Source organism: Falco cherrug, chromosome 6 (assembly GCF_023634085.1).
Source record: "Falco cherrug isolate bFalChe1 chromosome 6, bFalChe1.pri, whole genome shotgun sequence".
Lineage (NCBI taxonomy): Eukaryota > Metazoa > Chordata > Aves > Falconiformes > Falconidae > Falco > Falco cherrug.
The window spans coordinates 68014802-68040400 of NC_073702.1; the positions used below are offsets into that span (position 1 = coordinate 68014802).

Sequence of the window (25599 nt, forward strand, 5' to 3'; positions counted from 1 at the left end):
AGTTTGTAATAGTGTACTCTGTATGGAGACTTTTGGTACTTCAAATGGGCATTGCTATACCATATTTAACAATGAGGAGCAACGTAATATTGATCCCACTTGCTTGCGCAGAACTTCCAGTTATCCTGAGCAATTAAGTAGCTTTTTACAGGCTCCTAATAATGCAGAATTGGAAAAGATGTGCTAGATGAATGAATGTATCCTTGCAAAAGGACAGGATCACATGTGTCACAATCTAAGAAAGTCAGCATTCAGTGTATCATGCCATGCCCAACTTTATGCTAGAAGTAGTTCAACTGTGGCTAAAATACTAGGAATTTAAAGAATAGGCATCTGATTCATCATCAATAAGGATGCTGGGTCAAATTAAAGGGAAAAGACTTTTCAGATGCTGCTTACGTATACAGTTTTCCATTTATTCTTCTGTTTACAATCATAACTGAACAGTCTCAGTAATTTTCCCTCCTCCTTTCATTATAGGTACTTGCAACAATAAAAGCAAAATTTGTAATATACAAACAATAGTGCAGTACAAAAGGACTCAGTGAAAGAAAAAAGGCTTTCTTCCATTTTTATCAAATCTTGTAATAACAGTAACTTGCAGCAACAGTAAGAAACTTCAGATGAAAGAGAAAAATTTCAAACCAACCATGTTCCTTTTAATGAGAAAACAAAATACACCAACTCCTGTGTGCTGCTCCTCCCTTCCTTCCTCTCCCCATCTCATAAAAGCAGATCCCAAAAAAGGATCATGTTTAAGGTCCCAGTTCAGAAATCCTGTATCAATCCCTTAATGCAGTAAGAATTCTGTACTTCAGAGCCAGGTCCAAACAAATGTCTTCTGAACTGAACAATCCATCTCATCCTGAAACATTCTGAAAATTACTCAGAACATAAAATTGTAACCCTTGATATTCACAAACAAGTATTTAATTGCATCTGTTTACATCCAGCACCCTACTCTTCATTATCGCCTTTAACATCTGTGCTTCACACAAAGGAAAACATACACGTTTCTACCTTAGTCCATAGAAAATGTGTATAAGAAAATCCACAGCATTTTTGCCTTACTCCCCAAAAGCTGTATGTATCTATGGTGCATGTACAATTTTGAATATGCAGAAACATTTAACATCATCCGTTTCTCTGATTTTGTGAAAGCTTGAGCTCTTCTTGGGTTCTTAGCAATGAAGACCTTTTTCCATGTGCACCACAAGAGGTTTCACTCCTTCACCTCTCCAGTCTGTTTTACCCTTTGATAAATAGATCTTTCTCTATAATTTAACAAGAGCTGTTTACACGTAACTATGTGCAGAATTCACATCATAAATGAGAAACAAGCTATATTATTCATTCCATTCTAACCTATTAAAAGTGCAAATGACAATACTGAACCAAATTCACTAAGGTGCATGTTCCTTGGATTTAACAGTTACAAAGGATTAACATTGCTACTCTTCATATTTTGTAGAAGAAACACAGTGGACTAGGCATTGCTACACTGGGCCTGGCTTGTCTCTGAAAAATTAAATAGTTTTTCGGACTTTTTTTTTTTTACATGACACGGAATGACTCAAACACAGCACTGAAAGATATAAACTGTATCAGAATAAAGCCAAAAAAGGACAAGAGTGTAGATGTTTCTAAGTGTATCCTACTTACATTGTACACACATGCACAGACGCACATATATAATGGCTGACATGTTTCTACCTTAAATAATGCATCTAGTTCTAGGTACCTCATAACCAGAAGGGTAACAACAACCTGGAAGTAGTTCAGAGATCAATCCAAATGATTAGTGCTGAAGGAAGGACTTAATTAAAAACTCAATACTGCAGTGGTTTCATGATCAGAACTTTGATTGGGTGAGGGGGAACAGAAATCCAAACAAACTCATCGTCCTCTAAAAATATATCAATATATACAATCAGTGAAGCACTGACTTTAGAAAAACATGTCTATAATTGCACACAACCAAGGGGGAACTCCACAAAGAAAGCAAGATTATTTATTGCAAGCTCAAAAGTCTAACTTATAACGAACGAGCTTAAACTATTACAGGAATTTTGATTTGATATCCAGTAAGTTTTTGCTCGTAGCAAGACCTTCTAAACTGGGCATAGCCTCACCAAGAAAAGGTAAGATAAGGAAGTAAAAATACTGTTGCAGGGTTCAAGCTAGCTTTGGGAGGCCTTGAACTAAATAAGATAGAAGATTCTTTCCTCTGCTGATTCTATAAAATTAGTCACTACAAACACTGCAGAATGAGTGAACGCATGCAACACTGTGCCCACACTTAAATAAATGATGAAGTGTTTCCAAAGCAGTTTTGAACAGCAATATTTTGTTTCAACAGATTAATAAAATAACATCTTTGCCTTGCAAAGGCCTTTTCACATGACTAGATTTTTCAAACTAATGAAACTAATAGGAATAGGGTCCAATCACTGTTCAGGCAACAGACTCTTGTGCAAGCAGCACTGTTAAATAACATTACTGATTTAAAGACATTTTTATGCTCTGGGTGCTACTGTTACTACTGATCAGCTAGCCAGCTAGCACAAAGCAGCCTATATAGCAATATAAATGATCTAAAATGTACTCTGAAATGAAGTAGATACTGCTTTGCCCCATTACATTAAACATAAAAACTCTGCTTTTGACTGATGGAAAGAAAATTCACATCACCATGAAGTTTATGTATAATCCTAGATTTCATCAGAAAGAAAAAGGTAAGAAACATATTTTCTTTGTTGTAAGAGCAATCCATTGCAGAACACTAACAACTTCACTCAGTAAGACATAGATAGCTCTAAATAATACTCAAAATGACTGAGATGCACAGTTTATGTGCAATGAAACAATCTATTTTTCACTGCATTTTACACTGTGATATGCCTTAAAAACCTAAGGATATTGATAAATTGTAGATTATTAAAGTGTAAACAAACCTGCCTAATATTTCCTTTTTGTCCGCTCCTTTAAAGAGACAAAACTGAATAGCAACTTCCAAATTGACCACATACTTTTTTATTTTCTATGACTACTCTCCATTATGCAACAGCACACCTTGTCTAGTATTACTGAAATGTATCACGTTATCATGCAGTTTAACACTTCTCTATTTCCACAGGTCTAAGAATATCCTTGTTTCCAAATGCGTTTCTTTATTAACTACACTGCTCTGCCTCAAACGTTTCTATTTTTCAAGAAGCAAAAACAATGACATATATTAACATACAATTAGATTAATAAAAAGGTTTTTTATCTAGCAAGTAAATGTATAGAACTGTAATGAGCAATTTCACAATTTAGAAAGGTACAAAGAAGGGAAGAAAGGGGGTAAAACAGGAGGAATACTACTTCTTTGGTAAGTATTTAATTCACTCGGTTCTAAAAAGAAAAAGCAGCAAAGGAGAGGGGCACCTCATATGCCAGTACAAAGCAGGAAATGTTAAGAATTTCTTAAGTTCACTGTTGGGTTCTACACTTTGTACATAATTCCAAATGCAAGCAGCTGATATTGATGTGCAGGCCTTTGGGCGTAGGGTACATGTAAGACCGCATGATCAGAAATCCACACCCCCCCACCACAGGGAGTAAGGCAACATGCCACAGCAGCAGCATTCTTTCTAAGTTTCAGTCACCTTTTTATTAATCTAATGAAAGGCGTATTCTTTAAAAAAGCCTGATCAAAGTTACCACAAAAGAAGACCGGGCCCTCAAATGGAACATTAAAAGGGAATCACTATAATCATGGAACACCTCCCCTGCCCCGTCATTGCAAACGTCATAGAAAATGGACAACGACATAAAAAGTTAAGATGCCTTTTTCCCTTCCTAACATGGCCTAGCCAAACCCCAAATGGTCTCTTTACCTCTCACTGCTCTTCTGTCCTCTGATCACCGAGTAGATTGGGTGAAATTCAAAATAGTGTTGTTGCAACTGGACACTAGCAGAAGGACCAGGGAAGGTCTACACATGCTGCTGCTTCACAAACCATGCTACAGACCTTGGGAAAAGTTCCCTTAACTTTATCACTTTGTATGTTATCTGCCATCTGCAACTCCTTTGCATCAAGTCATTCACGCCAGCTTCCACGTTCATTCACGCTGCTGTGCTTAAAAACCAGAATCAAGGGCCCCATGCTACTTCTCTCCCCAACAGCCTTGCAGAGATGCTGCCTTTTTAAGTCTGACTCTTCAATCGTTACTTTTTTTTTTCCTAGGAAGGGGTATTTAAAAATCAACTAACCAAACCACATGTACGCTTCCGTGTATCACCACAGGGACACTCTCAAGTCTGAATTACTGCAAAATAACACTATAATTATGCCTTAATTTCACTAACTAATCTCAGATGAGCTTTTAAAAAGTAATTCAAGGTTTACAAGAAAAGCATTTAAAACTGTATTCAAGTGTTATCTGAAGGAAAAACCAACATTTATTTATCCTTTTCCAAGCCTAATTCTAAATGAGTTTCCAAGGAAAGACATATCTGCTCCTGATCAAATCAAATTTGGTGACAAATCATAAACCTTGTTAAAAAGAAAAGTGTGGCACTTGAAAATAAATAAAAAGCACAGAAGTTTCTAACCAAACAGGAGGATACGAAGAAATAACATTATCCCTTTGCACAAATCTCTGTCCACAGAGACTAAGCACAATCTAACAACCTTATTCAAATTGCATGCTGCCAATAAAACCAGTACCTAAGACAACTTTTTTCATTATAGCTGTACCTAAATACCTAGGAAAAATAGGTTACTTCTCTTCACACGAAACTGGAGTGCCACCGAGCTCAAATAATGTGGCAGGCTGAGATGGAAGACAAAAATGGGTCTTACTTGGTGTACAAAGACATCAACTGGAGACTCCAAGGGGCTTCCCTCTCGGTTGCTCATGGAGATGAACCCGAATCCCATTCTCACATTGAACCATTTGCAATGGCCGGTTCCGTGCAAAACCTGGGATTCCTCTTCTTCCTGCTCCGGCAACTTCCCGGGCTCGTCTCCACCTTTACTCGCCCCTGCTGAGGAAGAGGGAAAGGCGGGGTGGGGGTGGGGGGTGGGGGGGGGGAGTAGAAAAAGAAGGAAGGGGGGACAAGATGCAAAGCAAAGAGTTAAATTCTGGTAACATCCTTTTGCCACTATAAAAGGAGTTACTGCGGAAGAAACGGGGGAAAGAAAGCCGAACAAAACAAAATCAAAAGGCAAACGGCGAAAAGCGGTTATTTTTTCCTAAATGCGAAAATAAACAACCTTCAACCAAAATACGTAAAAAAATAAAATCACCGGAGGTTACAGAGAGGAAAGACTGCGTGCGGAGGCTCTCCCTCTCTCTTTGCCCAGGGCAGCCCACGTTTCTGTACATACGTGTATTTTTCCATTTAACTCCATCTTTCAGCCACATTACAGCACAGAACGCGATACTTTACTTGAGTATTGCTGGTTTAAGACTGATCCCATTTCTCAAGAGAAATTCTCAGCCCAATTAGTCTCTCCTCGCAAGGCGCAGGACCGGGGGGCGAGGGGGGAGGCCGGCCGAGGAGGGGTGGAGGAGAGAGAACGAGCAAAATTGGGTAGATTGCACAACTGGTTATTGCACATGCAGCGCCGAAACCACTATTTTCCAACGTGTATCCATCCCTCCTTGGAATAAACTTTCGATTAAAGTTGGGACAGGTGTACGGCCGTTTTCTCATCCCACCACTGCAACTGTGCTTAATCAAACAGGAACAATTCAAACAATAGCCCCCTGAAAGCTTTTCAAGTTGTGAATCGGTGTGGGCGGTACGGAACAGTTTCTGAGCCGGGTAACAATGGGTTTGGAGAAAGCCCCCTTGCGCGAGCTGCTAAAAAAGGGTAATGCATAGTCGGGTTAAAAGGGGGAGGGGGGGAGGGGGGGGGGGGGAAGAGGGAGAGAGCGAGCGAGCGAAAATCATAGTAAAACAATAGAAAAAGAAAATTAACCTTCGGCCATGTTGCCCCACGGGCCCTCTGCTCCAAACTCGTGAGATGAAAACTTTCCCTGTGGATCGAAGTGGTCTTCTGCATTAATCTAACATCCTGATTTTGAACGATCGCAAATTTAGCTCGCATGGTCTAATGTGCTTTCCCTCTTTTGATTTTTCCCCTTCTCTCTCGCTCCGTTTCTGGCCCCCTGCGCACACGTGACTTGGTCAATTACATGCTTTCTTGCTACTAATTTCACATCGGATCCTTAAGGGGTTGGCAGGAGGCAGGAGTAGCCAATCGCCATTTCAACCACGCTGACACACCAAAATAATTTATGAATGAACAAGAAATTTCCAACGCGTCTTTTTTTCGATAGCTAATCTGCACGCGCCTTTACGGGAAGCCGAGATGACGTATTATTCTGGGGTGTCTGCACTCCCGGGCATGCACAGGCGCGCAGGGAGGTCCGTGCGGTCCGGGGTGCAGCCCCGAGAGCCACACACGCATGCGAGGGGGTTCTGAGGGTACCCGTGCACGCGCCGGGTGGGGTACGCGCACGCGAGGCACACGCATGTGTATTGCCATGCACTGTGTTGGGAGGCGTCTGTGTTACCGTCTGCGAAAAACACGGGCGTACGTATCACCGGCTCCCCGCGTCCACCTGAGGAAAAGCCGCGCAGAGCCCCCGCAGCACGGCGGGGTCCCGGGCGGGGGGGGGGTGGGGGGTGGAATCTGCCTCTCCCTGCGTGTGTGTGCGCGTGTCCTGGGTGCGCGGTGTGCATGCGTGCGCGGTACATGCGTGTGCCGCACGCTACAACCATTTCGCATTCAAATTAAAAGCGCGCCGGAAACGCGGTATCACCTTAATGTGGCCCAGAATGTGCGGGGGTTTAGCGTTTCAAAACATTTCTGGAGGGGGATGGGGCGAGGAATTGTACTTCACAGGTTTCTCCGCCATCTCTTTCCGGGGGAGGGGATGTGATTAATGACTTCCTAAATAAGAGCCCAGTTTTCAAGCCCAGTATTGGAGTGAACCTCAATCAGCAGCGATTGTTCCCCAGGAGGGAGAGGTGGAGGGAGGAGGGCTGACAGAGAAAGGGGATTTGCTAGAGAGGGGGAAGGCGGAAAAAAAAAAAAAAAAAAAAAAAGCCGAAGGAAGAAGACAAAGAGTGAAGGAATAACGCTGACCGGGGACTGCTGTTCTAAGTCTTCGCTGCCAGCGGGGGGGATCCAACTCGGAACAAGCGCCGTGCACTGTGTAACGGGCCCGGTGACGGCCCGAGCGAGCCCTGCACAGCGGCGCTCACTCCGGCTCCCGCAGGTACACGGCTGCCAGCCGCTCCCGAGCCCTTGCTATCGCCGTACTTACGGCCAAACGCTTATTTAAAAATTATTTTTAGGAAGTTAGGTGAGATTCCGTTTTATTTTCCATCTCTCCTGTCTCCTGCGGTGAAAAGGTACAGACGAAGGTATGAAAACATCACGTTTTGCCTCTTCTGTCCTCACCACCGCCTACTCACGCAGAACATCGCTCTACATCCAGTATTGTATAACCTTTAAACGTTGCCTATACCTTGTTAAAACCTGGGCTCAATTACCTTCTTACTAACAACCCCCGCCCTGGCATCCTCTCTGATCCCAAGGACACATACAAAGGTATGAAAACATCACATTTTGCCTCTTCCATCACCACCACCTACTCACATAGAACCTCGCTTTACACCCGGTATTGTATAACCTTTAAACGTTGCCTATACCTTGTTAAAACCTGGGCTCAATTACTTTCTTATTAACCCTCCATCCTCCCCTCCCCCAGCATCCTCTCTTATCCCAAGGACACACACAAACAAAAGCCAAAGCCACAAACCGATCCGTGCAGAACCTGAATACAAGGGGTTTATGCATTTGCAAAGCACTTGCTGTTGCTTGGGAAGTGGCGTCGATCAGTCTGCCCAATTAAGGGGGACGCCTTTGCCCCCATGGGCCTGTTTACTCCTTTTGTTGCCTTTCAGGAAAGCGTAAATTCCCCTGCTAGCGCCTCACTTCTGTGTGAAATACCAAGGTGCTCGGTTTGATCGTTTGCTAGAAAGAAGCGAGGGTGGGCAAAAGTGTACTCATACAAGCAGCCTGGCAAGTGGAGCAGAAGCTTTAAATCCTGAAATTCCTTTGCAGTCTTCAACCGTAAATTTCCTATAGGTTATTTCAACAGTGGAGGTCGACTTCCTACACTGACCTGCCTTACTCGTTCGTGCAACATACCACTTCTTTTTGCTCGTAACCTCCCTTCCCCCTTTGCAATACCGATTATTTTACAATATTAAATCAGTAGTAATTTTATATGCTTGGATCTTATGACCGGGACGATATCTAATATATAATAAATGTACGAGATTTTAACACACGTAAACTCTAGTATGAACAAGAAATGAAGGTTACCGGAAGAAAAAAAAAAAAAAAAGCTTAAACCACTTACTTGAAGTGCCCAAGACTACATTTCTTGTAGAAAGGCACGTTTATAAAATACTCTCTCTGCCCCTCCCTTCGAAAAGACAGAAAGTATCTGTTTAACACCGTTTTAAAAGTCTTTATTTTTTCAGCTTGATTTATTTTACCGACGTTTGGTATAAAAATTCCTTAGAAGCTAGAATATTGGTTAAACAGACACAAACGAGTTGACCGAGTTCCTTAATGGACAAAAAGTCTTGTTAGCGAATTGAAATTAAAATTAAATTAAGTTTTTTTAAATGAAGTTAAAAGAAAATTCAGCATAATACGTTCTTCCATGAATAAATGAAAGGCTACAAAACCACCTCAATAAAGTAAAGATATTTGTCGCAAAGTATTTCTTACATTGCAAAATAAATGCAGATTTTGTAAAATGGAGCGGGGGGGATTTGCAAAGGGTCTTTACTGAGATTTTCAGGCCTCCAGTATTAGTGGAATTAAGGTTGGGGTCACTGGACTGGTCACTGGTGTCAGATGTTATCGACTCATTCATTTCCTGCAAGGGACATCAGCCTTTCAAGTTTTGTGGAAGGTAGAGAGCTGCTGCCAGCTGGGAACTCTCCGGGAAAAAAAAAAAAAAAAAAAAAAAAAAAAGAAAAATAAAGAAAGAAAAAAAAAAAGAACCCAACCCACTAATACCCTTCCAAAATTCATTCGCAAAGAATCGGGGGGAGGGGAAAAGCCAAGAGGATAAAGGGGGAAAAAGCCCTACAGAACAAGCCAGTTTTGTGGAAAAATTAGTTTTATGGTAATACAGTTCTCATATTAAAAAGTGTATTTCTAGCCTTACATTTCGCTAGATTGATGCTAATTTTGGTAAAGCCATTAGGAAGACGATGCTGCAGCTTCCTAATGCACAGCAAGAGCTCACTTGAAACTGTAACCAAAACCAGTGGTGTTGGATTTCCAATTTGTCAACTTCCTAAAACTTTTACAGTCCTAACTCTAGTTTCTTCTATGCCCCAAAACAAAGAAGGACCCCACCTCCAAAAAACAAAACAAAGAAAAAAAAAACCCCAAAAACCCGACCAACCACCAAACAAACGCCCGACCCGCGTGCATTTGAAACAAAACGCGTTTTACACTTGAAAGCAGAGCTCGGGGTGCTGCCGCGACTTCCCATTTCAAAGCACAGCCAACATTTCTCGCCGACGGGCAGGCAGGAAAAGCAGGAAAGGCGCCGGCGAGCCCCTGCCCCCTCTTCTTCACTTGCCGGGGCCGCTCGCTCTGCGCCGCGGCCGCCGCCCCACGCACGACAGCGCCAGCCCACGCGCGCCGCTCCCGCCGCCGTGCCCGGGTAAGGCGCCCGTCGTGCTTCCTACGCGGTTTCTATCGAAACCGGCTCTTCCCAGCGCGGAGGGAGGGGGCTTCCCGGCCGCTTCCTCAGGCCAAGGGTCTCTGCCGGTGCTAAGCTCTTCCCGCCAAAACCCTCTCACCTAGGGTTTGGGCGCCAAAACCGCCTTCCCTTTCCGCCGCCGCGAAGCGCTTGGCCGAGGGAGGGGGCTGCCACCGGCCCGCGGGCTCTCGCTTTGGGCAGCGGCCGTGTCGCTCTGGGATGGCGGGGGCGGAGGGGGGCGGGGGTGGCGGCGGCGCTTCCAATCGCTCGTCGCCCGCCGGGGCGCCGAGGAGGGCGACACACGGGCGCCCGCCGGGCGTGAGGGCTCGGCCCAGCGGCCGCGTTCCCTGCCTGCCCGCGGGCGCGGCGGTTGGGACGGCGGGTCTGTCCCCGCAGCCCTGCCCCGGCGCCACGCTTTGCCCTCGGGCTTTTGTTTAACACTTCCAGAAAATGCGGTTTCTTTCCACCGGGTGAGGTGGCGACATGCCTTCCCGCGCGTTTCGGAGAGCAGGCCGGCCGTGCCCGGCCACCGCCCAGCTCTCCCCCTTCCCCTGCTCCGGTCTTGCTGCCCGCGGTGTTATTCCCGCAGGACTGTTATTTAAAAACAACTTTTTAACAAAACACAGCTCCGACCTAGCTGCGCGCTTCCCATGGCTGTGGACGATGAAGGACGGAGTTTGCTCGACGTGCGTCCGCGGGGCACGAAGCTACCCAGTTTATAACGGAGCCTTCGCACCGCTCCCGTACGAACGACGGCTCCTTTCGGGAATCGCCGCTCGAGCGCGGCAGGCGCCTCCCCCCGCCCGCCGGCTGCCCCCCGGAGCACGGCTTTGGGAGCCCCCAACGGCTGCCCCGGCGCTCCTCAGCCGCTGCACCTGAGGTGGGCGCCAGCCGCGGACACCCCCGCGGGCGCGCACGCTCCCCGCAGCCTAGCCCGCCTCCGCCTTCCTCAGGGAGCCGGGGCGGCCCTGGCCGAAGGCTCACGCCGCAGCCTGCAGGCACCGCTGTTCTAATTAGCGGCTGGAGCGCAGTTTCAAACACGCGCTTTACTGACATTCTCTGTTGAAATGAAACGCGGCGGCTGTCGGTGCCGCACCGCCGTGCTGCGCGGTGCGCCCTGCCCGCCGCGGATCGCCAGCCGGCAGCACCGGCGGGTTGCGAGGGGGATTCAGAAAGTGCAGGAAATTGCTCCGATCCCACGCGTGATCCGTGGGCAGGACGCGGGAGGCACCCACTCGGAAAGCTCTGCTGCAGGATGTGGTCTCACGTACATTAACAGTCTCTCAGCTGTGGATTTGCAACTGATAGCGACCGCTTCCCCGGCGGATTTAAGGAGGCTCTAGCCGGTCGTCGTGGGAGCCCGTCTGACAGGGCTAAAACCCGTCCGGGAAGACCGGCACTTGCAGAGGGACCGGACGCACGCCGCTGCCCGCCCGGCGTACCCGCGCCGGCGGCCAGCGGCCCGGTCCCGTCGCTTCACCTGCCGCGGTGCCAGCGCAGGACGATGAGCGCGCGCTTCCGCGCCTCGGGCTCCAGCCCGTCTCCTCACCCGGCGCGGCCGCACCCGCCTCGGTGTGCGCGTCCCGGCGGGGCGCCCCTCCTCCCCGCCGGGCAACCGCCCGGGTGCTCTCGCCCGCCGCCTGGCAGCCTGCGCCGGCTCGGCAGTGACACGGGGCGCTCCCGCGGCCCCAGCACGCAGGTAAACCGAGCCCCTGCCAGCGCCAGCCCCGGGCTACCCACCGCCGCAAGGGGCGCACCCCGCTGTGCGGGAGCCGGGCCGGGGTGGCTGCCCGGCGTGCCCGGGGCGAGCGCCCGGCGCGTAGCGCAGCGAGAGCGGCCTCCGCCCCCACCCCGTCGGTCACGCAGCGCCGCGGGGGAGCCCCGCACCCCTGCCCGCCGCCCCGCGCATGCGTCGCCGCGGGCGGGCACCCGGGAGGGGCCGCCGCGGGAGCGGGACGGGCGAGCACCGCCGCCGGCTGCGCTGCGCTAGAGGCACGGCGTGGCGGTGAGCCCGGCCGGCGCTGTAACCTGACAGCGGCATGGAAGTAACTCGAGGAGTTAAATTCTAGTGAGTGGCCAGGGTCTGTGTGCGGTGGCGGTGGCCCGGCCGCCCTCTCACAGACCTGTGGGCTCCTACAACTTAAAACATGTATCTGACCCTAGGCTGCTGTAAAACTTTCCTTACATAATTGTTTATTTGTCTTACAGAAGCACAACACTCAAACAGCATCAAACAAGAACTCTGAAGCTTGTGCACAAAATTAATGATTCTCCTCCCTCCCTCCCCAGGAATTAAGTTCATCCGAGTCAGTGGGACACAAGTGCTGCAGTACCTCAGTTTTAGAGATACAAAGTCAGCCATGTAAGACGCTATTAGAGAAGACTGACCTGAGCCTGAGGAGACCTTCTTGAATGACCTCATCGTCTTCTGAGGAACCTAAAATCAGAGAGCTGGAGTCAGTACTGTGTACACTGTACCTGAGTACCATATTTAATTACCTCTTCTCCAGTTTAATGGCTCATTAGAAGGCCATAAAATGCCAGGGCATTGACTTTGTGAAGTGACCTGTAAACTTATTAACTGTTTGAGACTTACCTAGCTCATCAGAACCGCAATGAGATAAACAAGGCACAAGATAAAATCAGCTGCTGTTTAATTTTTTTCTTTCCCAAGCCTCCATAAAGGAGCTACACAGGTGATGACAACAGAGGGAAAAGACACAGATTTGCAGGATATTGGAAGGTGTTTGTTTCCTTTATCAATATTTAATTGCAATAGGTAACCTAAGAACTAGTCAGTTGTCTTTACTACGCTTAAATTGTACAAATTAAACAGTCAGTCATACTTTGTATATGCTTTAAGAAAACAATAATTCTTTGGGACTCTTTCATCGTCAAAATTGTAACTCGATGCCAATTTATGATCATCAATAGAAAAATGCTTCCAATTATGCCAGTTACATAACCACAGAGCATAATATGTAATAGTATTAAAATCTAGGTCTCTATCTGAATAAAATCAGTCATAAAAATACAGATGTGTAACTTGATTGAAACTACGTGAAAGGTGTACTTTTGATCTAGTTGAGCAAGGCCTGGCTAATTTTCCATAATGCCAATAAAAATATCATGCAGAAAATTAGTACCACAAATGGCAGGAAGCATGAAGGAAAAGACCTTGCTTTGGGAGTAAGCTTGTTACTTAGGCTGTCTAGTTTGTTTATTAAAGATGAACAGATAGGAGCATGCATGAACTCACCTTCTACAAGCCTGTCCACTGTCTTTTGAATAATCTACTTTAACAAAAACCCATCCAAAACAAACAAGGAATTTCAGTATCGTCCTGTTTAGACATAAGCCCCATTCTTTTCTCCTTTAGAGAAATCTGAGATTTGTCTTTTTCCAGTTTAAAAGCACATCCTCAGTTATCCTGATCTTACTCAAAAATGGGATATTCCACTAGGAGTGAGCAAAGCCAGAAGAATGACCCAAGACAAATGAAAATCAAATTTCTCTAACTTCTTTTCCCTTACAGTCAGTTATCCTGAGCCATTTCCAACACCAGGGATTGGAAAAGGGGATGATGGTACAATCTTTTCCAGTGCAACAGCACTGGCAAGCCGATTCAGTTCCTCTTCTTTTGTAGTAACTAAGTTTTCCACTGGAACTGTGTAGACTTCACCCTTGTATTAAACTTAGCTCTGCTTTTACACCTTCAGGCACTGAAGCCCAATCTCTAGTGTCTGCTGCTTTGTTCTGCCAACCTGTGGCTATGTGGCTTTTGTGTCTTAAGGATTTACTTGCATTATTTATGCAACATAATGAAATATGCAAGCATAGAGTAAAGGATCTGTTTTCTTCGCTTTGGCACGTAGTCTGCTTCAGTTTATGAAGGGATTAAAAATAAATATTTGGGGGAGTGGTGTTGAGACTCAAAGGGGAAAAGTAAAGCTCTTAAAAATTGTAGCAGGAAACAGCACAAGTTCAAGTTACTCTTGTTTCCAGTACTGCCATTTCATAACATTTGTAAGCATCATGTATTTTAGTGTGTCACATAAATGTATCAGGTTATTACGCAGAAAAAAGGAGATGTGATTTTTTTATAAAGCAGTTCCGATAAAAATTCCCAATACAATACACAAAACTTGGCACAAGGGATGTTAACTGTACAAAAGCCTGGGCATTCCAATTCCGTGAAATTAACTGGCATGTATTTTACTGCATCCTACTGAAAGCCATTAAGAAATCGGTCCCTGACTTAAATGGAACCAAGTTTGGGCTCCGAAATAGCTCATGGTGAACTCTCCTATGCCTCCTTATGCTATACAGAACAGAAAAATATTTTGGCATTTTAGTTCTGACACTATCTTGGCATTTAAGTGACCTTTTTAACTGCAAATAACCAAATAAATGCTGTTGAGGAATTATGTACTAGACAGCAAGATGTTTTTAGAGAGAAAGTTACTTGCTTTGAAAGCAATCCTTGTTTTAACTATGCATTCACAGCACGTGGAAGGATACTGTAACAGTAGACAAAAAATAATGCAACAGAACACCATATGGAATTATTGCAGGATAGGAAATACAATGAAAAGAGTAGTATCAGTTAAAAACACACCAACAGACATCCAACAAAGGTAAACCCACCTTTCCTTACAGGTAGCACATTCTACAATTTAACTTAACAGCTTATTTAGTTTGTTTTTTGACAACTTACTGGTCGGTGGAAAATACTAGTAAGTTTATACCTATTTAAAAATAAACGTATTATCTTTGATAAGCATTGTTTTGAATTCATTAGCTTAAGCAAGTTTGCTGCCAAAAGATTCAAAAACATTTGCTTGGATGAAAGTAAAGCATACATACATAGTTACCCGATTTCAATGTTATATGCTTTCCTCCAAAAATAAGTTGAAAAGAAAAACTCTGATGTTAAACCTGTTTCTTACACAATCAGTGGTAGTCAAATGACTGATTTCTTCCACAGAATAAAGCCAGCAGTATTTTTTTAAATGCTCGACACTGTAAGTACAACCAGAGTGCAGAAGAACTAGAAAACAAAACCCACCAATAGTTTATTTTTTAACAAACAAATATGACAGTGATGCAAAGGAATAGGGGAAAACCTTTCCAACATTAAAGGAGCTCCTTTAGTAAACTCATCAAGAGTAAAGACTAAAATGGATGAATACTGCAAAGTATATACGAAGTGTTAAGACTTTATATATAGAACCCAAGCATAGAAAGAGCACTAAACATCAGCTTTTAAAATATATATATACACACACACACACACACACACTCATCAGATATATTAACTTAGGAAACACATTTAGTAACTAACGAACTTTGCTATCTTTTGAACCAGTCAGTAAAAATTAACTAACACTTTATTCTTGTTCACAGTTCTTGACTGCTGGTAGAAGCACTATGCACACAGTATTTTGATTTCAAACATCACAAAAAAGTGTTGTCTTATACTCTGAATTAACTTGTTTTAACAAGTATGTACATGGATTCCTTAATGTACAATTCTAAATAATGAATTTCCTCCTGAGCCGTTTTCGTTGTTTTAACTCTTTTCCTTTCTGTTTTATTCAGTAAAATATAGTTACTTTGCAATGAACAAATAACAATATTTCCTGAAAATGTACACTCAGATGTCAATGTCCTTATTAAATTACTGGGGAGGGGGGGAATATTTGAAAGCTCTCACAATTTTATTCTTAGTCTAGCCATAATCTTTTTTGCTTTTCTTCCATACTTTTCTTCTTACACTATTACAGTATTTTTCTAGCAAGTGAAGATAAAAGCAAGCATGTGTGAGATGCCAAAACATTAAAAAAATGCTGATTCACAAAAATTAATTAAACAACTAGCAGATTAAAATTTAGTCTTTCTTTACAAATGTCACCCAGTCTTGTCATTGGTCTGAAGGAGGGTAATTACATTTGGAAGTAAATAAAGTAGCTTTGCCACAGTCCAGGTATGCTTTTCTCAGATATAAAAAGAGGCTAAGCATACCTTAGTTTTTAAGAAATGAAGTAAACATTTTTGAAGATCAAGCATCCAGTTATGCACCTTTTAACTACTCGTAAGAATGTCATTTGACTACAGTGAGAACAGGAACAGAGAAAGGTAAAATGTGCTTCCACTATTGTCACAAATCTGATTCTTTTGGGCTATGAAAAGGAGTAATAAAACCCACTGTATCGTAATTGGAGCCAACGAAAGCCGAGCCAACGAAAGCCTCCCAAGTAATAGGATCAAAGTTTCTCAAAATTAAATTATATTATTATATTAGTATTGACAATTATTTTAGGATTAAAAACTATTCAGTATTCAGGTTAAAATTTTAATAATATATACTAAAATTTTAATATGTACTAAAGGAACACGCTGAACAAGATTATTTTTGCTTTACAGATTCAAAAGAGGTATACACAATTCTCACATTTGGTGTATTTGGTATAATCTGCGATTTCATACAGTCTGCATTTGAATGTAGATATATCAAGCAACTATGACAACTAATAAAAAGCAATGTAAAGTATGTTTCAAACAATATTTTGTAAGATTCAAACGTAAGGTTTTTTTAAATACACCATTTAAAAATAAAACACACCACCCTCTACTACTACTGGTTTTCTACTTCCTTCATTTTTAAAGAATTTCGTTCCCAGTTTACTGTCAGCGTGGGTATATTTAAATTGACATATATTGATTTACTTTACAGCAAATGAAACCATGAGAAAATTACCTTGCGATCTTATTACATCTGTTTACAATCAGATTTTTCTTTGTATTTTTAAAATTGATCAGTATCAGCACTTTGTAAGGCAAAAACCTTTAAAAGCCACAATTCTCAGATCAACATTTTTTTCAGAGCTTGATGACTGGTTTATTTTGTACTTACTTAGTTCTATGAGAAACTGGAGGGTGGGGGGAGAAACACTTTATTTCCCCACTTGAAAACTATTTGCAAACAAAACACCACCAAATTAAGCCCCAAAAAGAAACATGTTAAAACTCAAATTAAAGAAAAAAACATTATGGCAACAAGGTGAGTTCAATGTTTAAGTTTTTAGTTTAAAGAAAAATGCATTTTTTTCATTCTCCCTGATTACACTAAATTGAACATGTATTGTTCACATTCAATGGAGAGATGTTACATTTTCAATCCAGAACTGTACATGCTTTTTCCTCTTGCAAAACTATTATCAAACCAAAATTAAATCTGTTCTATAAACAAATGGTATAACTTATAACTTTTAAGTTATAAAAATACTCTAACCAATTAAGACTTTAACATCACCCCCTCAAAAGTGATAGCACTATAAGAAGTTTGGTTTTTTAAAATATATTCTATAGATTTTTATTTGTTTTTATAACAAATTTAGTATGGTTTGTTCAGACCTCCTTTCTGAGAAGTTTTACTTTAATACTTGTTTTCATGGAATTTATATATCTTTCACATATCCCTTCCTTTGCACAGAATTTTTGTTTTATTTGTACATGCCGTTTACCTACATAACACAGAATCTTCTTTCTTGGTTTTTGTTGTTGGGTTTTTTTTAATCACTGAATTATTACTTGAGAGTGTTGATAAAGATGGAATTTTTAAAAATCACGTGTATTTCATAACATGCTCACCAAATACTGCTACGGATATAGTGGATTAAAACAACTTAACCAAAGGTTATAAAAATAAAACAACACATGACTGTCTGCATTTTAAACACCAATATTCACTTTCTTAGATGTATGGATAGTGCAGGGTGTGTGACATTTTTCTCATTTTAACTGGAGTGGACAGCAGTCCTGTATGTCATACCTTCTAACAGTGTGAGTCACTGTTTAACACAACTGAACAAATAAAGTAATGCAATGGTCATTTTTAATGAACTTTTGTGCAGACACATCATGAATTCAAATCAGAAAAAAGCCCACAGGAACATCAGTGATATACAACTAAAATTCCACAGTCTCTAAAATCAAAGATGAAAATCTTGAAAATCAGTGCACACATCAATATTTGAAGTAGGTACAGGGGACACAGCATCTGAAAGAAAAGCAAAATCCTACTATGCATTAGAAAAGTACTAGTGACTACAAATTTTAACAGTGTAATTTGTGGGTATTATCCTTAGGTGTTGCAATACTGCATGTGATCCAAATATACACCAAATATTACGTATAGTAAGTATATTTATTACATACCTTTAGAATATTTATGAAAACATGTTTAGTGCAAATGTGATATTAACATAAAAATTGAAACAATCCCTTCAAATTGTTAAGAACCCTGAATCTTAATTACCGAGACAATAACTACAATGCATATAATAAAATCATAATTGCATACATGTACTAATTACACAGTCCGTTTTTAGGTTACTGCAGAGCGACACAGAGAATGCTGCAGACTGGAAGCAGGATTTTTGGGAAGGGGAGGGCTTTGCTACAAATAACAAGTATGCGCACGAATGCCAAAATGCATGGACCTGCAATTTAACTTTATAAAGTCACAGTATGTATCATCAGGAGAAAAAAAAGGTCTATTCTAAGACCACTGAAAAAGCAGAAAAATGGCTATACACTCTTCCCTTATTTCTCAATTACAAATACTGAATTTGATTGTAGATTGTAATTATTAAATGTTAAATTAAGAAATGTATTTAAATGTTTAAATTTAGATTTATTTTTATCAGTAGTATAAATAATTCCATATTACAGCCACATTCAAGAAAGTAACTGTGTAAAACTACCTCTATTTCTCTGTTAAAATTGACTAGTTAAATATTACACTCCTCGCTTTTCTGTATAATTAAGCTTTTGTTCAACCATGAAAAAACTAGAAACTGATTGCTTGAAAATGAGCTGCATGACCTTTGTCCCTGTTTCTCACCTCTGACCTTTAATTTGAAGACACTGCATATCAGTTCATTCTATTTTTAGAAGTAGAATATGAAAATGCCTGTATATTTTTAAAATTATTATTCTCCTGTATAAACCACATCAGGTTGTTTTTGTCTTTTTTTAGCCTCTACACATCAAACCAGAGTAGCGTATTTGCTTTTCATTGTGCAACTGCATTTGAAACGCCCAGTGTGCAATTACAGAAAATGAACACTTGTCTCTGTGGTGGAAAGAAGGCTTTTTCTTTTTTTAAACATACTAGAGATGCTGAAGCACGTTAAAGTGAACTTAGGGAAAAAAACCTTCTAGATTGCATGCCTTCCGAGATTTAACCGTCTTTTATTAAAGAGAGGAAGACAGAAAAAAGCTCATGTCTGTGTTTGTATTGCTGCTAATAGATACTTGTTTTTTCTTGAACCTTCCCCATACCAAGAGTGGTTTATTTTGTTCTCCCCAATGACATGCTGTTTTGATACTAGCTTTCAGCACGCCCTTTCATAAACTGAACCTGTGGTTAAAAATAGCAAATAGCAAGTTCCTGCCCACTTGCTGGTTTCAGCTGCACTTCCATTTTACATAGGTAACACTATGCTTCGCAAGTTGTTTACAAAAAACCTTTATTGCTGGAAGGGCTCTTTCTCTGAAGAAGAAAGCGCTGTAGTATTTCTGTCACTGATTTTGCGACCAGCATTCAGTACCAGAGGGATACGGTGCGTTACATAAAAGCTTTTGGCGAGAGCATTTCCCTACCGTGACCCCTTGCGAACGGTGCAAAAACACGCGAGACGAACAAAGGCGCAAGCACCACCCGCAGCCGTGCCCGCGACACCCGACCCGTCCCGGGGCCGCGGCCGCCCCGACACGGCTGGCGGGATTCAGCACCCCGGCCAGCGGCGGGGAGGAGGGGCTGCCGCCCGCCCCCAGCGCCCCCGGCCGCGCAGCGCAGCGCAGCGCAGCGCCGCCCCGCCCCGGCGGCCCTCGCCCCGCCTGGCCCGGCGGGCCACCGGCCTGCCCGACAGCGCAGCGCGCCCGGGCTCCTTCCTGAGGGCAGGACGGTTCCTTTGGAAACTGCCTCCCGCCACGGCGCCCGGCTCCGAGCGGCGCTGGGCGCCTCGCCTGTCCGCGCAGCGGCCGCGCCGTCTTAGCAGCGGTGTCAGCTGTCGCTCAAAGAAAACGCTGCCACGGAGTTACAAAAAGGAAAAAGAGGAGGGACAAGTACTTTAACCACTCGGGCTTTAAAAATGACCTCTGTGCTTGGGGGTGCAAGCTGGAACACTGCTCGTGACTGCATCCTAGCACTGGCTCAGGCAGCAGCCGTTCAGGCCTAGGAGGGAGAGGGTTTGGGGCTTCCTACTTCATTTATTACCATCTTTCTTCTCCTGAAATTTGTAATACATGCCAGCTAATACACTTCAAGATTTAAACAAAAAAACCAAAAAAAGTTTTATCGAAACCGAGATGGCAGCATGCACCCTTTACAGAATGTGTTTTTAAAACAGAGCAGACAACAGCTGGTTTTGTCATACCCCCATGGGCTGCTTTTACTACAGCTGCATTTTTGTAAGTACTACACGGGACAAACATCAGCCACCATCACAACTTTTATCACTACATTCGTTTCACTACAGCAAAGGAAACTTGGCATCCTGGTGTATTAATAATTAAGATCATAATTTAATTCAATATTGACTCTTGCTACTCTACACCAAGGGGAAAAAAGCCCATCATCGTTCTTTAAAGAACTACAGCTCAGTTGCACAACTTATAAATGGTTTGTCAAACAAACCTGTCAGTGCTGCCTCCTCTAAAGCTTTAACGCTTTTCAGTGTTTTAAGAATAAATGACTTGTAGTTTTGTAAAGCAAAGCATACAGGTATCAGCCTAAGCGTAAACATACCCTACTGCATTTTAGTACAATACTATATCCCGATACCACTAAAACTACACAACTGTATTTAAATGAACTACAACCAAATTTAACTACAATTGTTTTTTTAGTATCTGATGACTTGTTCATGACAGGAAATTTCTCCATACTTGCAATTACAAGTAGTGTTTCCAGGCAAGATGTGAAATTCCAACACAGGCTATTAGATGGGGCGGGGGGCACGGGGGACACGGCACTAGAGCAGCCCTGTGTATGGCCTATTTAAGAAGAACAGAAGGATCAGTTATGTAAGGAAAAAGCATGAAGCCTGTAAACAAACGGGTAGAGCGTGCTACTATTTCGTCCCATCACTGTAAGGACATCATACATAATTTACTCACAACCATTAACAAGGTAACAATTGGCAAGAGAGAAACAAGTAAATTAATCAAATCTCTTCAGGTAGTATGTTTATCAGATGAAAACGGGCAACTCCCTCACGTTAAAGCGAAAAGATTTAAAATCAACCTAGAGTTTTCAGGTTTATTTAGGAATTTTGCATTTTATAATAGCCTGGGCAAAACATTTACGTGCACTGCTGCCGCGTGGTTATTTTTAGGTTAATGTACTCATCTGCTGGCCGTTTGGCTGACCCTCACTGTGCGACTGCCCCAGCCCAACGGCCGCAGCCCGGTACCGGGGTTGCGTGGTCCAGCCCCGGCCCGCCCGCCGGCAGCCCGCCCCGCCCCCGCCCCAACCGACTGCGCCGCCTCTCCCCCGGGCGTGAAACCAGACAAGGAGAAACAAGGCGTTGTGGAGGCACTTCTTGCAGTTTTATTTCTTCTCCTTCGCGCTGCGTCCCGTCGGCACCGGCAACTCCGCCTCAGAGCCGGCCGTGAGGCTACATGTGACCGTTACCTGGGAAGCCCGCCCGCGGCACCGCCGGCGGGGACGCGGCCCCGCCGCCTCCACACCGCCCCGGCTCGGCTCTCTCCCCGCAGCCCCGTGGGGCGGCCGCCGCAGAGGGAGGGCAGCGGCCGGCTGCGACCCCTCGCTCCCTGCGGCGCGGCAGGGAACCATTCAAAATGGCGGCCCCGCCACCACTCACGTTTAAACCCCCCGCACCGCGCACACGGCGCTACGTGTGACACCCGGCAGCGGCGCCCGCCCCGGCCCCTCGCCCCCGCCCGCCCCGGCGGTAGTTACCACAGGGCGGCCAAACCCCGCGCCCTCCGGGGCGCGCCGCCGCGGCCCCATCCGCCGCTCCCCGGCCGCCTCACGGCGGACGCGCCGCCCGGCGGGTCCCGCGCCGCCGTCCGTCCACTCTTCTCCCCGGCCTCCCCTTCCGCCCCGGCCGCCGGGCCCCGGCCGCCCCGCGCCGCTCCCCGCCCGCCCCCCCCTCCACCGGCCGCGGCGGCTCGCCGGGCGGTCACCGCCATCCGGCGGCGGGGCGCGGGCCGCCCCCTGGCGTCGGGCTGCCGCACCATCCCCGCGGCCGCTGCCCGGCCGTTAACTCGGCCCCGGCCGCCGCCGCGGCGGCGCTGGCGTCTCTCGGCGGGGCGCTGCGCCCCGCGCCCCGCTCGGCGGCGGGGGCAGGCTCGGTCCCCCCACCCTTCCCCTACTACGACCGCTGTCGTCGTTCGCGTTTGACGTGCGGAGCGGCCCGGCACCCCCTTCCCCCCGGCCTGGAGGGGGAGCCGCGGCTCGGCTACCGGCAGCCAGCCGGCAGTGGCGGCTCCGGCTCCGCTCGAGGGCAGCGGCAGGCGGCGGCGAAGGGAAAAAAGGTGCGAACCCGGAAGTACACCCGCCACGCCGCCCGCAGGGAAGCACCAGCGCCCCAGCACAACAATGCGGGGCCACTTCGCCTCCGCCCGGCGCAACTTTTCCTCCGGGATCGGGAAAACCCGCCGGCCGCCCCCTCCCTGCAGCCGCCCGCGGCCGGCGGGAGGCGGACCCGCGCACGCCCCGGCAGGTGCGGCGCCGGCGGGAGGGCGAGACCCGGCGGCGGCCGCGCCGCGAAGGAGAGGTGAAGGGAGCTCGCTTACCTCCCGCACGCCATGGTGGCCGGGCTAAGCGGGGCTGCGCCTGCGGCTGCCGCGGTGGGGAGGCGAGCGCGGGGGCTGGGGGCACGCACCCACCGACGGGCACCCCTGGGGGCTTTGCCTTCTCCCGAGCCGCGCGGAGGAGGAGGAGAGAGCGAGGCGCTGCGGCAGGAGGGAACCGGTGCTCACGCCGGGAAGGCGGCGGTAGCCGGCGAGGAGGGGCGGCGGTGGCGGGCAGACGCGGCCCCAACGCTGGCTCACGCCGCAGCCGCCGCGCACCTGCCCGCCGCCCTCCCCGCGGGCGGGCGGGCGGGCCGGCGGGCGCCCGGCGGCTGCGCGCGGGGGCGCTCGAGGGCAGCGCGAGCCGGCGGGCGGGGCGGGGCGAGGCGGGGCCGCCCGCGCCCAACGGGAGCCGCCCGCCGCGCCCCGGCGCCCGCGCGCAGCCCTGCCCGCGCCGCCCTCCCGCGCCGTCCGCCTCCTCCCGCCCCGCCCCCCCCCCCCCGCCCCCTTCGCGCGTGGCAGCACCGCGTGGGCCCGGGTCAGCTCACCGCCCCTCGGCCTGCGCTCGGAGGGGTCGAGGGTTCCCCGCCCCCGGGAGCCCGCCCGGGGGCCCAGCCCGCCGCCGGCCGCCTCCTTCCCCCGCGCGGGGAGGCACCTCCCCGTCCCACGGTTGCGCGTGGCGGCGGGCGCTCGGCTTCCGTGATTGCACCGGCTCCGCTGCCCCGGCACCGGACGCCCCCGGGGCAGCGCGTGCAGGCCGCTCGCGCTGCCGCCCACCCCCAGGTCTGCCCCCGCGTGGAGGGCCGTGCACGGCTCGGCACCGCCCTGACCCGCTGCGGCCGTGACCGCTGGGCCCCCCGGTGTGCCGTCCCCGGCCCAGAGCGGGCGGGCGCTCTGCACAGCTGGCTTGTCCAGAGCTCGTCGGTTCCCAGTTGTCCTGCGCCACGACTGGGTTCCTTTCCCGGCATGTGGGCCGTTACTGATCCCAAAGTTTCATTTTCCCAGCTCGTTGTGACTTACCCACAGAGTACCCCGATGGTAGCTCACCTACTGTCGTGAACGCTCTTCACCCAAGGGTATATAGTACATTGTTCTAGAAGGAGCAGGGTTAACGGAGCTTGGCTACCTGTGGGTCAGTGTTTCACACCCCTTCTCTGCCCAGGCCCTGGACGTGGGCTCCAGCAGTCCCCACTCCCACATGCGCTAGCAACACGGAGGTGGTTCCCGGCGGTGTGTAGGCGGGCAGGCTCACCAGGCGCTTGTGCTGAGGATTAGCCGACTGGTGAAGTTACCTTTCCTCTGCTGGGGACACTCATAAGTGTCTTCTATCTGCTGATTTCATGACACTTACTATTTTCAGGTCTTTTATGTTGAATTTGGCTGAAATTGTAAAAAGGGTTCAAAAGTTATTTGGGAGCAAAGAGGTGACTAATGAATGCAATTGCATTTTGGTAAGAGACCAAGCAAGATCACGATGCGAGGCGTGGAGAGGATGCCTTTTTGAAGTGCTCATTTCCTGCTCTGCAGAGAGCCCAGCTCACATAGGTTTGTATCATTAGGCAGTAGTATGTCTGCCATGATCGCGCCTTCCCATTCTTGGATTTCCTTTGTGGGTTCAATTTTTGAGGCTCCAGTAAGACTTTCAAGAACTTCTCAGCACTTTGAGTACAATTAAGGGCCCAGTCAGTGCTAAAATACTTGCGTAGCTATTTATCTTCTTTTTCACAAAGAAAACTTTACACAGTTTTGCTATGTGATCTTAGCCTGTGATTAAAGAAGCTATGGTGCTTCTTGAGCCTTCAAATACTGCACCTTACTTAGCCAAGAAAGGTTTTGTGGTGGACAGACAAATATTTTTTAAGGGTCAGGAGCAAATCTTGTGCAGGGAGTCACTAAATGATGCCATTCCACTTGAGACTTATTTAGGCGCAGTCCTAGCAAGTTCATTCATTTTTTCCAGATGACATTTAAGTAGCCACGTTTTGCTAGTACTCCTAATATTTGACTCTATTACCTAAAGTTCTAATGTGCAGTCTCTTTATAATATATATATAAATATAAAAAAATAGCCCAATATATAGCTATATAACACAGCTGTAGCTATATTTTGCTAATAGTTTGAGAATGCATGATCTCTGCAAAACAAACAAAACCAAACTATGGTCAGAACTTGATTTCTCACTTAGTTTTTTTATTTATAGATCTGGAAGAGTTCCTTCCTGGTCCCTGATATTTGTGTTGAGATATTTTTGCAGAAAAAGTAACTTACCTATCTTTTGATTTGTACCCTCGGCATTTGACATAATCTAATTCTATAGCGAGTTTGTATAAAACAAGTTATATACAGAACATAAACAAAATTTAACTCTTTCAATAAATAAATGAACTGCAAACACCTTGAAAGGCTTTGAAAATGCTGCACAATCTTTTCTATTACTTTCCATTTCTCAGCTGTTTTTTCACTGGGCTTGTTCATACAGTTTCCCCTGAGAACTCTATGAAAAATCCTATGCAGATTAAACAGTTCTAGGCATTTTCATGAGGTACGAGATATTTTCCTAAGGTGACCTGTTAAAGTGACCCACCATCCCTGGTGAAAAAGAAAAAGCATTGAAGATATTTTGCAAAAAAACCCCCACCAGTGTTTGAAAAAGCACTTTTATTTTCTTATGCTATATGTTCCACCCAAACCAAAACATTTAGTCTATTTGTGTTGTGCTGCTATCAAAAATAATTTCTGTAATAGTTCATGAAAATATGCCATAAAATAATTAAATATAATATTTTTCTAGTGAGTTCTACTAAAGCATTTTCACTATAGTAAAGAAAAAAAAAAGAAAAACATTCAGTAAGTAGCGCTGGTTTCCATTCTGTAATGGTGTCTCCAACTGTGGGAAATATTCACTGAATGTTTGAAAAGAAAGTGCTGAGACGTTGATCGTGGAGGAGTTTCTGAGGTTCCAGGAAACA

At 46.0% G+C, this 25599-nt stretch overlaps 1 protein-coding gene and 1 long non-coding RNA gene across 5 annotated transcripts in view; one reads left to right on the plus strand and one right to left on the minus strand.

Moving 5' to 3' along the window:
• LIN28B (lin-28 homolog B) overlaps positions 1-23012 on the minus strand; it is a 105091-nt gene extending 82079 nt beyond the window's left edge. The window contains exons 1-3 of one of the 4 annotated variants that reach the window (XM_055714648.1): positions 22633-23012; positions 12190-12238; positions 4851-5032 (exon numbers count right to left, since the gene is read on the minus strand). In XM_055714648.1, the coding sequence (XP_055570623.1) occupies positions 4851-5032; positions 12190-12223 (216 nt within the window). In that variant the 5' untranslated portion in view covers positions 12224-12238; positions 22633-23012. Of the gene's footprint in view, positions 1-4850; positions 5036-5975; positions 6346-12189; positions 12239-22632 lie in introns of those variants that run through there. The other 3 variants (XM_055714647.1, XM_055714649.1, XM_055714650.1) reach the window with 3 other exon arrangements.
• On the plus strand, positions 8715-12835 carry LOC129736387 (uncharacterized). Its single transcript, XR_008732899.1, has 2 exons — positions 8715-9762; positions 12091-12835. It is a non-coding gene; the product is annotated as an uncharacterized LOC129736387 (long non-coding RNA).
• Positions 23013-25599: the final 2587 nt, after the last annotated feature.